We start from the raw sequence: 14,251 nt of genomic DNA, 5'->3' as shown, positions 1-14,251 counted from the left end.
TTCATGCAAGGGGCTCGGCCCTCACAGCCGCGACTTTGTCTGGAAGGTCATCAGGTCTAATTAGCATATTACGCTTTTATTATTATAGATAGCCACACGTGGCTAGTGATTGTCATATCAGATAGAAAAGTTCTAGATCCTTTATCTATCAGATGCATTAAAATGGGGTCCTTTGGAAACTTTGGGGAACGAAATGCTTTTAGATGTGACTTTCTAGACATGTAATACTAGAAATGATGAAGGAAGTTTTTCAGGTCGAAGGAAAATGATACAATATGAAAACATGGGTCCTCAGAAAAGAATGAAGAGCATTGGTAATGGAAACTACTTGGGGAAATATAAAAAAATACTTTTTAGCCCTAACCAGTTTGGCTCAGTGGATAGAGCGTCAACCTGCGGACTGAAGGGTCCCGGGTTCGATTCCAGTCAAGGGCATGTACCTTGGTTGCCAGCACATCCTCAGTAGGGGGTGTGCAGGAGGCAGCTGATCGATGTTTCTCTCTCATCGATGTTTCTATCCCTCTCCCTTCCTCTCTGTAAAATCAATAAAATATATTTTAAAAAATATTTTTTATTTTTCCATTTAACTTCTTTATAAACTGTATAGTTTAAACTGAAATTCTAACATTGTTTTCTGGAGTTCATAATAAAGGTATTACATATAACAACTATAATAGAGTATTAAGGGATATTGACTTATAAGAAGGCAAGGTTTACATATATTATGTAAAGCAGTGCATTGTAAGCAGTAAATGGTCTGTGAAATGTTAAGAATGTATATTATAATCCATAGGACAACAATGAAAAATAGTACAAAGTACTTTAACTGTTTTGCCAACAGGAAAATTAAAGTATGACTTAAAAAATTATATAATCAGAAAAGGCAGGAAAGGAGGAATCAAAAAAGTAAAAAGAGGTGTGTGGTGTATGTGTTTACATCTACATATAATAGTATCTACAACCAATATTCACATTAAGTGTTAATGGACTAAACACTCAAAAGGCAGAGATGGTCAGAATGGATTAAAAACAAAGCCTATACTTTCTAACAAAAAACACACCTAGGTTAAAGCATGTGAATTGTAAGGATATGCCATGTAGACAGTAATGATCAGATAAAATAAATTTGAAAACAAAATTTATTACCACAGATAGAGGGACTCATAATGATCTAAGGGTTAATAAGTGGAACCACAAAAATCTCTCTCTCTCTCTCTCTCTCTCTCTCTCTCTTTCTCTCTCTCTCTCAAATCAATTAATAAAAATATTTCAAAGAGAAAATGAAAAAACTTAATGATAGCTGACAATTTTCACACCACACAGTACTTAATCAAATAGGTAGACAGAAAGTTAACTGCCCCCTAGCTGTATCCTCATATGGCCTTTTCTCTGTGTTCCTGTGGAAAGAGACCAAGCTCTTTGGTGTCTCTTCTCATGATGGTACTAATCCCAGCATGGGAGCCCCACTCTCATCACCTCACCTGAACCTAATTATCTCCCAAAGGCCCCATCTCCAAGTAGCATTGCATTGGGGGTTAGAGCTTGAATATTTGAATTGGGAGTGGAAGGGAACAACAGACATTTCGTCCATCACATAGAGCATCTGGAATTTGTATACATTGCTTGTGAAAATATAAAATGGTACAGCCACTTTGGAAAACAGTATGGCAGTACCTTGTATAGTTAAAAATATATCATATTAACCAGAAATGAAAGGAACCGAAAGTGTATGTCTACACAAAGGCAAGACATGAATATTCATAGTGGTATTATTCAAGTAGTCCAAACTGGCACCCAAATATTCATTGACTGGTGAATAAGTAAACAGATTGTGCTGTGTCCATATTATAGAATACTGTTAAGCAGTAAAAGAGCAACAAATACTAATAGTCTTGCAACATGGATGAATCGCAAAAGCATGCTAAACATAAGACTAAATGCTGTATGATTCCATTTATATGGAATTTCAGAAAAGGCAAAACTACAAAGACAGAAAGCAGATCAGGGGTTAAGTAAGGGTAAGAGGATAAGGGAGGCGATGAAGTGCAAAAGGTTTGAGCACATTTTTAAAGGTGAGGGAACTCTTCTCTATCTTGATTGTGCTGGTTACAAAGCTGGATACAATTACCAAATTTTACTAACAATGGATGAATTTAACTATATATAATACCTAATGAAAAAAGAAGAAAATGAATTAAAGTTATACCTAGCAAAAATCAAGTATTGTAAAGTTACCATATAAAATTAGTTCATGTTTTACTACACCATGCCATTACACAACTATTTTGGCTAGAAGCTTTCTCACATATCTTGTGTAAGTAATTTCTCATTCTTGTATCTCAGGAAGATGTGAGGAACAATAATGTGTGTGTATGCTTGTGTACTTATACACACACACACACACATATATTTTTTTTTTAATTGTTTTTTGGTTAATCCTCACTCGAGGATACTTTTCCATTGATTTTAGGAAGAGTGTAAGAGAGAGGGAAAGACAGAGAGAAACATCAATGTGAGAGAAACACATCTATTGGTTGCCTCCTATATGAACCCTGACCAGGGCCCAGGCCAGGGAGAAGCCTGCAACCAAGGTACGTGCCCTTGACCATAATCGAACCTAGGACCCTGTGGTGCACAGGTCGATGCTCTATCCACTGAGCCAAACCAGCTAGGGCAATACACACACACACATATATAATTTTTATGAATCAATTACTGAGACAATGTATTTTATAGATTACTATTAATAACACTTTAAGTTTATTGTCTCATATAGAATATCTTAACATTTTTCCATGTATCTATATGTGTCTATGATCACCTTTAAATTAAATTTATATTCAACCAAATCAACACTCAAAGAGCCAACTTTTCACTTCTTAACAGTCAAGTCTCACTTCTCATTTATGTTCTTGTGTGAAGATTTTTATAAATGCTTTTAGCTTTGTTGTAGTGAAGAGAATTCTATACTGTGAAATGTTTACTGAGCATAACGAAAATTTCATTAATGTTTGAATGAAGATTTAGGCTGTTTCTAAGTTGTGTTAAAAATAAATTAGCAACACTACACTAGCATGCTTCTTCAGAAATACAGCACAGTGTACTGTCTTTAAGTGTTTAAAATATAAAGATTTTTAACTAAAAATAGTAACTTTTTGGAAATAAGTTCTGGTAAACTCTATCCTGATAAATTCATTAGATTGATAGATGCTATTGTGTCCTGTAAATAAATGCACATGTATAAACAGTTTCTTATTCGTAAGGGCTAAGGTCTGAGTTCTTTGCTTGATGTTTTGGAATTTTTAAATGGAGTTTGGAAACCCTCTAAAGCAGTGGTTCTCAACCTTCTGGCCCTTTAAATACAGTTCCTCATGTTGTGACCCAACCATAAAATTATTTTCGTTGCTACTTCATAACTGTAATGTTGCTACTGTTATGAATCGTAATGTAAATGTCTGATATGCAGGATGGTTTTAGGCGACCCCTGTGAAAGGGTCGTTCGACCGCCAAAGGGGTCGCAACCCACAGGTTGAGAACTGCTGGTAAAGGCTGAGTATCTGAGTGAAAACTCATCAGATGCTTCACTTTGGTTAATTTGAAGTTATGACATTTGCGAGATTATCTCCACACCTATTTAACATACTTTTCCTCTTCTTTTCCAGTTGGAATCAACAGGACTAGGCCTTAGTAGTAGTAGACTAAGAACAACTTTAAACAGAATACAAGAGAGCCTCATTGATATGGTAAGTGATCATTTGGACTCAATTCTTTGGGATTATAGAAAATAGAAATTAGCTATCTAATCCACTGCATATAAATGTATGTCTATGTGTATAATGAGTGCCCAAGACTTATATTGAGTACTCAGAGGAAGTCAAGTGGAGAGTTCCTATCATCTGACTGGAGAGTGAAAACTTGTACACATAGACGAAAATGACATTGGCTATACTTCCACTACAAGTTCAAAGAGAGGAAAGGTGTATGTGCATATGTCATGTCAGGATGACTGAAGGAGGAAGTGGGACCTGTGCTAGACTTTGATGAACAGGCATGGGCTGCGTGGGAAAAAGAAGAAGGGCATTCAGATTAAGGTTCAGAGTCTGAGCAAGGACTCTGAGGTGGGAGCAAGACCAGAGTTTGGCAGGTCTTTGTGATGGGCACTGGTATCTGCCGAGAGTGGTGTTGCAGTATTCAGGACCGCTTTCTAAATGGCCTTGAGATTCAAGTGTGCGTTAATTGGCTCACAGTGGGAAGTCTGGGTTCTTGCCTATGTAACACGATGAAATGCATGTTTTAAGAAGATAGGTTAGATCACCACACAGGGCTGATGCTCTGTAGTGTTTAAGCTAGCATAAGCATCTAAAAGAAGAACATCTTTTGCTTATGGTTGGTTACTGTAGCCAGAGATTTTTGCTGTTCGCTATGTTTCTCTGCACTTACATTATTAACCTCAGGGTTGCCCGAATTTTACTTTGTTCCTTCATCCACCTAAACAAGCAATCATTTCCCACTTTTCTTATATGCTCTGTATTATGTGCATACTTCTGTTATGATGTTTTTATAAAACAATGTAATCATTCGGTCTTTTAAGGAATACTTATTGAAATAATTATTATATGCCAGGCATTTTTTTAGTGCTGGGAATTCATCAGTTTGTGCAAAAGAGGTAATTCCTGTCTTCTTGGAACTTATATTTTATTGGGGCAGAGAGACAGATAAACAAATACATAATATAGTGTCAGGTACTTGTAAGTGCTAAGAAGAAAATGAAGCAGGGTGACAGGGTGGTGATCTTTGAGCAGAGAGATGAGTAAAGTGAGAGGCATGTACCATTATCTCAGGTGAGCGCAGGAAATAACCTGTATCCGTTTCACCATCTTCCTTACCATTTGGATATCTTTTTGCCTTGCGCATATTTGTAAATATGTACATATGGAAAATATATGTATATTTTTCATAGCACTTTGGCACATAGCATTTCTTCAGTAAATGTTTGTAAAGTAAATGAATAAACTCCGAATTTGTGAGTTTTGTGTCTCCTGGCTTGTTTTCTTGGCCTTATCCATTTAATCCTGTTCTTCATTTTCAGAGTCAAAGCACCCCAGCCATCTCTCTCTCTCTCTCTCTCTCTCTCTCTCTCAAGTCAGTCTTGTTTCTTCCTAAGTGCCTCAAGATTGATGGGCTGTAATTTACCATTAGAGTCATTCACTCTGATGTTTTTCTGTCATCTCCACTAGTGACTAACTTCTGATGGTCAAAGCACAGTTCCAACTTTGAACCTTAAGGCATGGATTTAATGCTTCTAATTTCACCATCCAGTGTATAACGAAATAGCATGGCCATGTAAACAATGGGACCACATTAGGGTTTCTTTGAGACCAGCTGCCACCCATCTGCTGATAACAGTGTATCCGTAGAATCTGTCTATGTTCATTGGATAAATTTTCTCCTGAGCTGGGAGTCAGATTTAGAAATGTGTTTTTAAAAACCAACTACACCTCTCTTCCCAATAAATAAATATGCCTGTTTTTCCCTTTGTCATCTTGTCTCTTAAAGATACCTTTTCTTTACGTCCTTATTCTTCCCATCTCTTAAAGACAGCACCTTGAATCACAAGACTGTACAGTGATTCCAGTTTGTAAGGCGAGCTGCTCTTTGACTGGGCCTCTCCATGGTCCTTACTCCTTTGGAGGATAAGCCGCTACAACAGCAATTGCAACCTTTTTCATCTCATGGCACACATAAAATCATTACTGAAATTCTGCAGCACACCAAAAAAAACATATTTCTTGCCGATCTGACAAAAATTTAGGTATAGCTTTGATTCATTCTCATTGGACGGCTATTGTGTTGCTGTTGTCATCTATCTATTTGACATTCTAAGGGAAAGGAGATCAGTGCCCCTGACTAAATAGCCAGGTATTGTGTGTCTTAAAAATTCTTGTGGCACACCGATAGAAAATCATTGCTCTACAGCAATATATTAGACACTTTTCTTAAATATTCCATTAGTTTCTAGTGTTTTACATGTTAAATTATTTCTCATACTGATAAGCGTTGGTCTATTATTTTAGAAAATATATCTGTCATTTACTAGACCTTGATCTCAGGTTTTCACAAGCTGGTGTATTATTTTTCTTCACTTCATTAAGTTGCATCTAAATTGGTAGAGAACATTAATTGATTTCTTGTTAGTCAATATATTGGTTTGTTATTAAAATATAACCTAGTCAATATGGAACCACTAAGTTGAAGCAGTATTTTTCCTTATATTTTCCGTTAGTCAAAATTTTAATAAGCACTTTTTTAGTAATTTTATTTTCTCCATATTTATCTTTAAGTTTTGCTTGGCTGTAAAAAGCAAGTGGAACCCTTATGGTATTAAAGATGCCACCTGAAATCATTTATCATATAAATTCAATGTAAACTAAGAAAATTTGCTTAACACATCAAGTAAAAGTCTAAGAAAATGGGTCTGATAAGGGAAAGGTAGGAAAGGGAGCTGGTATAGGTGATAATGGCACCAGAAATGTGAATTTCCCCTTGTCCACTTGGTGATGCTAAATTGTTTGCTTAAGACCTTTGGCCAACTTTTAAGTCTTTGATAATAAAAATGTATTTTAAATTCATCCAGAAAAGTTCATAAATATGAATTGTCCTAGTAGTAATAATTGGTGGCAGGAAAGGCTAAAAAAATATGACTTTCACTGTGAGAATAAAGATTGATTAAGGTTTTATTTCTCAGTGTCTTCAATAGGTTTTATATCCTTTCCTTATTTTATTGGTATAACTGAAACACTGATCCGTTTACTATACCATTATTTATGTCAGCTTGACATTTTTGTGATTCTCTTGCTCTCTTAAAGCACTATTTCCCTAAATGTAAACATAGAACTTTAGCCTTTAAGCAGATAATTACCATCATTTTTATGCCTAAAATACCAGTGTTAACTGGGAGCAATGGAAGGCATCCTAATGGAAACCTTTTGAACTGGAGGGAACAATTCCAATTATCTCTACAAGAATGTTTTATGTGAAAGAGCTGTGTGAGTAAAGGGAGAAGTCAACACATTAGAATTGGAGGGAGGTCAGGAGGTAGTTTGGTAAGTGTTTTTGATCTCTCCTGTGGCACCCAAATACAAATTTCATTTCCCTCAGGCTTCAGATTATATCCTTTCTTTGCCTTCCATCACCTTCTAGTTCCATCTCCCTCTTCTATCCTAGGTTAACCAGGTAGTATCTAAACTCAAAGTACCTTTTAACTTCATAAATATGTTGTATAAATGGCGATATCTGATCCTGAAAGAATGAAATTCAGAGGTTACTCTGCTGTTATAAATGTGTGGTATTCATGGTTACCCTGGAGCTATTTTGAGTTTGAACTGCTGCATATTGGCAGAAAGTTCACATCAGTTTTTGTTAGTTTAATTACAAAATAATTTAAAAGAGTGTATGTTCGATGCTTAGAAGGAGACTTTGTTGTACTTGTAGAGCATAATACTCCAGATTTCCGCTCATACAATCACAAAAGAAAGCTTATCTGTGCTCATTTAACTTATAGAATATGCATACATACAGAGTAGCTGTCAGCTTTTGACTGAATTTGTCCTTCATTGGGAACTCATAACAACCCCCAGCAGCCCTTCCTGCCTTACACTTCTGCTTGACACCATGTACTTTGGTATGATGCAGCCAAACCTATCTTGCTGGGGTTATCTTCTGTTATTACTATTTTTACCCCATTGGGGCCACTTTGACTAGCCTAGTCATATGGGCCAGGTGAATTTTCTCTTCCCCCAATTTCTTTATTAGTTTTTCTTGTTTCAAGGTTTTAGGTCTCCTTATCATTCTTTGACTTGCTCTGAGGTGAATGTTCACAACTCTGAACTAAGAAAAAATAGAGTGCTATAGGAGGTGTTGAAAATAGAAGGCAAAGAGCTCTTTGATGAGTGGACAAGACTCAGGGGATGCACAATAGTTGGATAGCTATATTTATTATTGTTTTTCTTTCACATTTTATTCTTTATTTTTTGGACAATTTCATGATACATCATCTGTATATTGCATTGTGTCTTCACCCAAAGTAAAATCTCCTTCCAATACCATATATTTGACCCCTTGTACTCTTTTCTACCCCTCTACCACCTTTTGCCTCTGGTAACCACCATACTGGTGTCTGTGAGTTTGTTTGTTCATTTGTTGTTCATATTGATTTCCTGGGTACTTTGTGGAAGACTGATGGTCCCCTCTAGTGAAGGAGGCAAATAAGAATAGATGAATATCTCATTTAATGTCAGATTGTGTTGAGACTTACGAAGAACTAGGAAAGGGTAGAAAGAGGAGAAAAATCATGTGATTTTATTTAGATAAACAGAGGAGGCCCCTTTGAGAAGATAACATTGAAATAGATCCCTGAAGAAATAGGGAAGTGAGCTACCTGGATGAAAATTCATTTATTCAGCAAACATTAATTTAGTGCCTATTTATTGAACATGATGAAAGTCACTGTTCTGGGAGTTAAGGGTATAATTTTGGTGGGGAGGGGGACACCAGACGAAACTGCCTACCCATGTGCAGCTTATTTTCTAGTAGGGAGAGGATGTTTTGGGGAAGAATGTTTTAGTTGAGGGAATAACAAAACCTGAGGTAGGACCATAATTGGCATATTTCAGGAATAGCAAAGAGGCCGGTATAATGGGAATGAAGAAAGCAAGAGAGTCCATGGTAGATGAAACCAGAGAGGTAGCCAGAGCCTAGATTATGTAGAGCCTTTGGATTTTACTTTAAGGAAGGCAGGAAGCCATTGAAGCGCTTTAAGCAGAATTGACATCATATCAATTATTTAAAAGAAAATTACCTTGGCTTCAGTGTGTAACAGTAAAAGAGAGAGATGAGGTAACTTGTACCAAAGAGGTAGTGGAGGAAGTAGTGAGACCTTAGAATCTGGACCCATCAAGATTTGTTGATGTATAAGTGGTGTATGATACTGAGAGGAGCCAAGGATGACATCTAACTTCTGGAGAATGGAGGTGCCATTATTGGAAATGGATAAGACTTTTAGAAGGGACATAATTGAGGAGGACACCAAGAGTTCACGTTCATATGTTAAATGTACTAAAGGTGAGAGTGAGGTCAGCACTAGTATGCACATTTTGGGCTATTGGTATGTGGATGGCATTAGAACTGTGGGACTGGATGAAATTAACTGGGGAGTAGAATGTAAGTGAGAGAAGTCTAAGAACTGAACTGTGAAGCTCTTTGTTATTTGAAGGTCAGAGAGAGGAGGACAGACTAGCAAAGGAGTCTTCAGAGTGCCCCGTGGTGGAGGAGAAAGACCAGGAGGGTGTGGTGACCTGGAGACTAAGGGAAGAAAGTTTTTTAAGATCGGCCATGTAAAATGCTGCAGTGGGTTAAAGGACAGGGATATTCAGCACAGACTGTTGGATTTGGCCACAAAGAGGCCACTGGGAACCATGATAACTATTTCTTTGAAGGTGGCAGACAAAAGCCTGATTGGAATGGGCTTGAAAGAGAACAAAAGGAGAGGAAATGAAGACTCTTATCGTCCTCACTGTTATCATCATCTCTGTTAATTAAACGAATGAGGGCCTGCTAATGCCAGGAGTCATGCCAAGGTCTTGAGCGACAAAGATGAAATCTGTCCCTATCCTCTGAGAACTCACAGTGAGGCAGGGGTAACTGATGTAGTGTAATTTATGGCACATACAGACAAATGTGTATGTGGCGATAACATTGATACAGGTAAAATACTAATTCTTTTTTTTTTTTAATCCTCACCAGAGGATATTTTTCCATTGATTTTTAGAGAAAGTGGAAGAGAGAGGGAAAGACAGAGAGAAACATCGATGTGAGAGAAACACATAGATTGGTTGCCTCCTGTACTCGTCCTGACCAGGGCCAGAGCTGGGGAGGAGCCTGCAACTGAGGTACGTGTCCTTGACCCAAATCAAACCTAGGACCCTTTGGTCCCAGGCCGATGCTCTATCCACTGAGCCAAACCAGCTAGAGCACTAATTCTTGGGAGACTGAGAACGTTATAGGAAGGAGGTGAATACGAGCTCAGAGTTAAAAACTGCGGAGGAGAGAGCTAGGCAGATAGGGGATGGGGGTGAGGGGGGAGCGCTGGTTCAACAGGAGGGTCTATAGGCCAGGTATCTAGCAAGTAGGCCAGTGTGGCTAGACCTGAAGGACGGAGAAGATTACCTGGAAATGAGGCTGGCCAGGTAGCTGGTGTCATTTGTAAAGGCATAATATCATGGCACAAGATTAGGCTTTCGCCTGTACGGAATGAGGACTTTTAAGCAAGGGAGTGGTATGATCATGTCTGCATTTTAGAAATATCACTTCTGTATTATAGAAAAGACAGCCAGTTAAACCTGTGGAAAGTGGAGTAGAAACAGAATAAGCTAGTGGAAGAGGTGTCTATGAGGGGCATTTAGAATAGTTCAGTTAAGAATGCTGTGGCCTTGGTCCTGATGAAGTAGTGACATGAGGAAGAAACAAACAAGATAGGTGTTTGTTTAGTGGTGATGGAGGCGAGGAGGAAGAGGGTCATGAATGACTCCAGGGTTCTGCACTTGGACGGTCTGGAAGATGATGAGGAAGCATCCACCAGAATTACACTAAATAACACAAGCAACCAGTTGGTACCAAACAGTATGTGATTTTGTGGGTTGTGTTTTATTTTAGGAGTGGGGTGCTTGTTTTCCTTTTAAGTAGAAGGAAATAAATAATGGAACTGCAACATTGATTAACTTGCATAGTTTCCTTATCCTGATTCTCTCTAGAGAAAGCACAGTTGTTCCCAAATAACTTTTAAATGCTAATTCAGTAATTAGAGATGAAGAGAGACATTATCTTTAGAAGAAGATAGGATATAAAAAAGAACTAATGAAGAATTAAACCATTTTCTAATTTGAAGGGTTTTATAATGTTTCATTTTCATTTTGCTAAATTTATATACTTAAGTTATACTCCCAGAGTCCTATGCATTTGATGTCCCTTTTATTCATAAGGAAAATGTCGGCAATTTGCGACTATGTAATTGCTTTAAAAAGTAATCTAGATTTACATTTGCACTTCAGATGTTTTTGTATGTCTAATTTTTTCTTTGAGGATCTTTAAAGCTCAACACTCCCTGTTTTGGGGGCATCCCTTCCTTTTCTTCCCAGTAATCATCTTCCTTCTCATCAATAATCTGTCCCAGACAATTGGTTCTGTTTCAGTTTATAACTACATTCTAGTCCTGCTTTCTTGAGATTATTTCAAAGTTACCTTGGTTAGACTAGGGTGTGAAATGGTGACTCACACCATAATTTTGATACTTAGCTTAGTTCTTTTCCCTCATTTGTAAGTTCTTGAAGGTCATCTCTCACTGTTGTCTCTCTGAAACATCTCTTGATTCATGAAGATTCCTTGTGTTGGCCAACTGTAGTTCATGCACAGATTATAGCATATAGAGTTGGATCATTTTCACTTAGTGTTAAAAAGGAATGTTCCAGCAGTTAGAAAATATAAAAAGAGGGGGGGCGGGGCGCGGGGAATGGAGAGCAAGAACTAAATGTAATTAATGCATGCCCAAGAGTGTTTGAATTATAGTTCCAGTTTGGTAAAATCACATGGTTTATTGCTATTAGATTTGTTGTTTCAGATTGCGTATGTATGTGCTGTATTTTCAGGAAGTTGCAGCTGATCCTACTGCCACACTCACAGCAGCAGAAGAACGAAAGGAGAAGGTCCCAAGCCCACACCTAAGTCACCTAGTGGTTTTGGCCTCCGGGGATACATTATATGGGTTGGCTGAAAGAGTGGTAGCCACAGAATCCTTGTAAGTTGTTAAAAACAGTTACTTTGCCATTGAATACTTAAGAAAGGTTATTAAAGTAAGCCTTGTATAATTAGACTTCTAGCTGTATATATCTTCCACTTCAAAATATCAATGTGTATTTCTGAGAAGTATACCCTAAAATAGATTACCAATGGATTTTTAAAACTGCATGTTTGGTTTTCGATTACATAAATGGGAGGAGGGAAATCTTTTAAGTTTCAATCTTTAGCAACATGATCCTTGCTTTAAGTAAAACTTTAAAAAATGTTCTTGTGTACTTTCTATTTCCTATTGAATCATGGTTCTGGAGAAACCAGTTACATTGTCAGTTCAGTGTTAAATGTAGTCGACTCTTGACATCAGCAAGAGTGCATCCTGACCTTTATAAATCCCCCAGGTTTTAACACAACTGAAGCATATAACTTCTCCCATGAAATGTAGTCAATTCTAACTTAAGGATTTTTGTGTACATAACAAAAAATAGAGAAAAATGGTAAGGCTGCCAGCTGTCTTCCAGCCTGGTGCCTCCGGCTCCTACACCCCAGCCTCCGGACCTGAAGCTCACATGTGTGTCTCAGTCGAGTTCGTTTGTTACATGTTATGAATGTTGGGTAACTTCTGATAAGTGTCAGATGTTAAATCTGTGAATTCAGGGGTCTGTTGTAGGTAATTAAATGGGATCTTTAAACGAAATCCTTTCAAATCTTTCTCCAATGTTTTGTGTTATCTGTGCTCATATCTTAACATGCAAAGCAGCATAACTACACCTTTGTGTCCAAATCAGCTCCCTTGAAGTCACCGTTCTTCCACCTCAATTCACATTCAGTGATAAGTTGAGCTTTCATTTTTATATAGAATGTAAATGAGCATGTCAAGAGGTAGTTCACTAAAGTGGAAAATAATTTTAATTGTTAAAGTTTTGCTTAGAGATCTTGAAGACTACTTTTTACAAAAACACTGGCAGGCTCTCACTCCTGTGCTGTGTTCACAAGGCGGGTTATTTGTTCCCTTTAGGGTGTTCTTGGCTGAACAATTTGAGTTCCTTCAGCCGCATCTGGATGCTGTGATGCCTGCAGTCAAAAAGCCCTTCCTTCAGCAATTTTATTCTCAGGTCAGAGATGGGCTGTCTCATGTGTCATTTCAATTGGGAGCCAGAGAGGACTGTCACACGTTAGTTAGGGGTTTGGTTTGGTTTCCTTTTTTACTAGTGATCATTCTCCAAATCCCAGGAAAGCTGGATTCAAATATTTATTTATTCACCCCTGAATCGCTGTATTAAATCCTTATTGGGCAATGCATATAACTTTTAGTCCAGTGAGAGAGAAAGCCAGTTATTTAAAATATAAAAGATGAAAAGAATCAGCGGCAAGGTACTTAACCTTGACTGCGGGAGGAAAGGGGTGTGATTGGAAGCAGGTTGTCTGGAAAGGCTGTTTGGAGGAAGTGATGTTTAAACCTGACCAGCTAGGCGAGTGGGGAGTATATTCCAAATTAAGGGATGGCTTAACCAAGGGCAGCAGGGGAGGGAGAGCATGATGCATGTGAGCAGCTGAGACACTCCAGCTGCCAGGGCAGGGAAGCGGGCTTGTGACGAGAAAGATGGCGCAGTGATAAGCAGGAGCCACACGAGGTACAGGGCTCTCAGCCAGAAGTGGGACTTTATTCCAAGGGTACTCGGAAACTACGGGAGGATTTGACCCCGGTGAGTGGCATGGTCAGAGGTGTGTTTTAGAAAGTGTACTTGGGAGGCAATGTGAAGAATGGACGTTAGATGACAAGCCTAGAGGCATGGAGACCGACCGGCTGGAGGGCAGTTACAGAAATGCAGTCAGATGGAATTGTGAGGTGGGGAGAGTGGGAGCCGAGATGGAAAGAAGTGAAAGAACTTGAGAAGTATTTGCTATCTCCAAGAAAATCTGTAGTTCTTTTAGAAACTACTGTCTATAGCCTTAAGTTTACTTAATGTCTCAAAATTATGTTTTGAGTGAGACCTTTGCCCTGGAATTAAATTATTTTCATAATATAAATCTCCAAATGATTAATGACTTATTTTCAGATATGATGTGTCCTAGAAATAGGGGCAAAATGTCCTTTGTACATTTGATACTTTCAAAAACATTTGTTTTCATTTCTGTGCAATTTATTTCAGACAGTCTCAACTGCCAGTGAACTACGCAAACCAATTTACTGGATCGTAGCTGGTAAAGCCATTGATTATGAACAGATGCTGCTCTTGATGGCTAACGTGAAATGGGATGTAAAGGAAATTATGTCACAGCACAACATATATGTAGATGCACTGTTAAAGGCAAGTACTCTGGGAAACGTCTTTGTTAAAGATGGTTCTGCTAAGAGAACTGTTCTTATAATTGCAATTGCTCTAAAGTAGTGAGTTATAGTTAC

The 14,251-nt window shown here is 38.0% G+C and overlaps 1 protein-coding gene across 7 annotated transcripts in view; it reads left to right on the top strand.

The window, feature by feature from the left end:
* VPS50 (VPS50 subunit of EARP/GARPII complex) overlaps positions 1-14,251 on the top strand; it is a 122,954-nt gene that overhangs the window by 98,681 nt on the left and 10,022 nt on the right. For 4 of the 7 annotated variants that reach the window (XM_036328169.1, XM_036328167.1, XM_036328168.1 and 1 more), the window contains 4 exons: positions 3,663-3,743; positions 11,700-11,848; positions 12,863-12,959; positions 13,998-14,156. In XM_036328169.1, the coding sequence (XP_036184062.1) occupies positions 3,663-3,743; positions 11,700-11,848; positions 12,863-12,959; positions 13,998-14,156 (486 nt within the window). The remainder of the gene's footprint in view (positions 1-3,662; positions 3,744-11,699; positions 11,849-12,862; positions 12,960-13,997; positions 14,157-14,251) is intronic. The other 3 variants (XR_004970900.1, XR_004970899.1, XR_004970898.1) reach the window with 1 other exon arrangement.

This window comes from Myotis myotis, unplaced genomic scaffold, assembly GCF_014108235.1.
Source record: "Myotis myotis isolate mMyoMyo1 unplaced genomic scaffold, mMyoMyo1.p scaffold_m19_p_11, whole genome shotgun sequence".
In the NCBI taxonomy this organism is placed as follows: domain Eukaryota; kingdom Metazoa; phylum Chordata; class Mammalia; order Chiroptera; family Vespertilionidae; genus Myotis; species Myotis myotis.
Note: the sequence above shows the minus strand (reverse complement) of the source record. Positions and strands in the feature narration are given on the sequence as shown.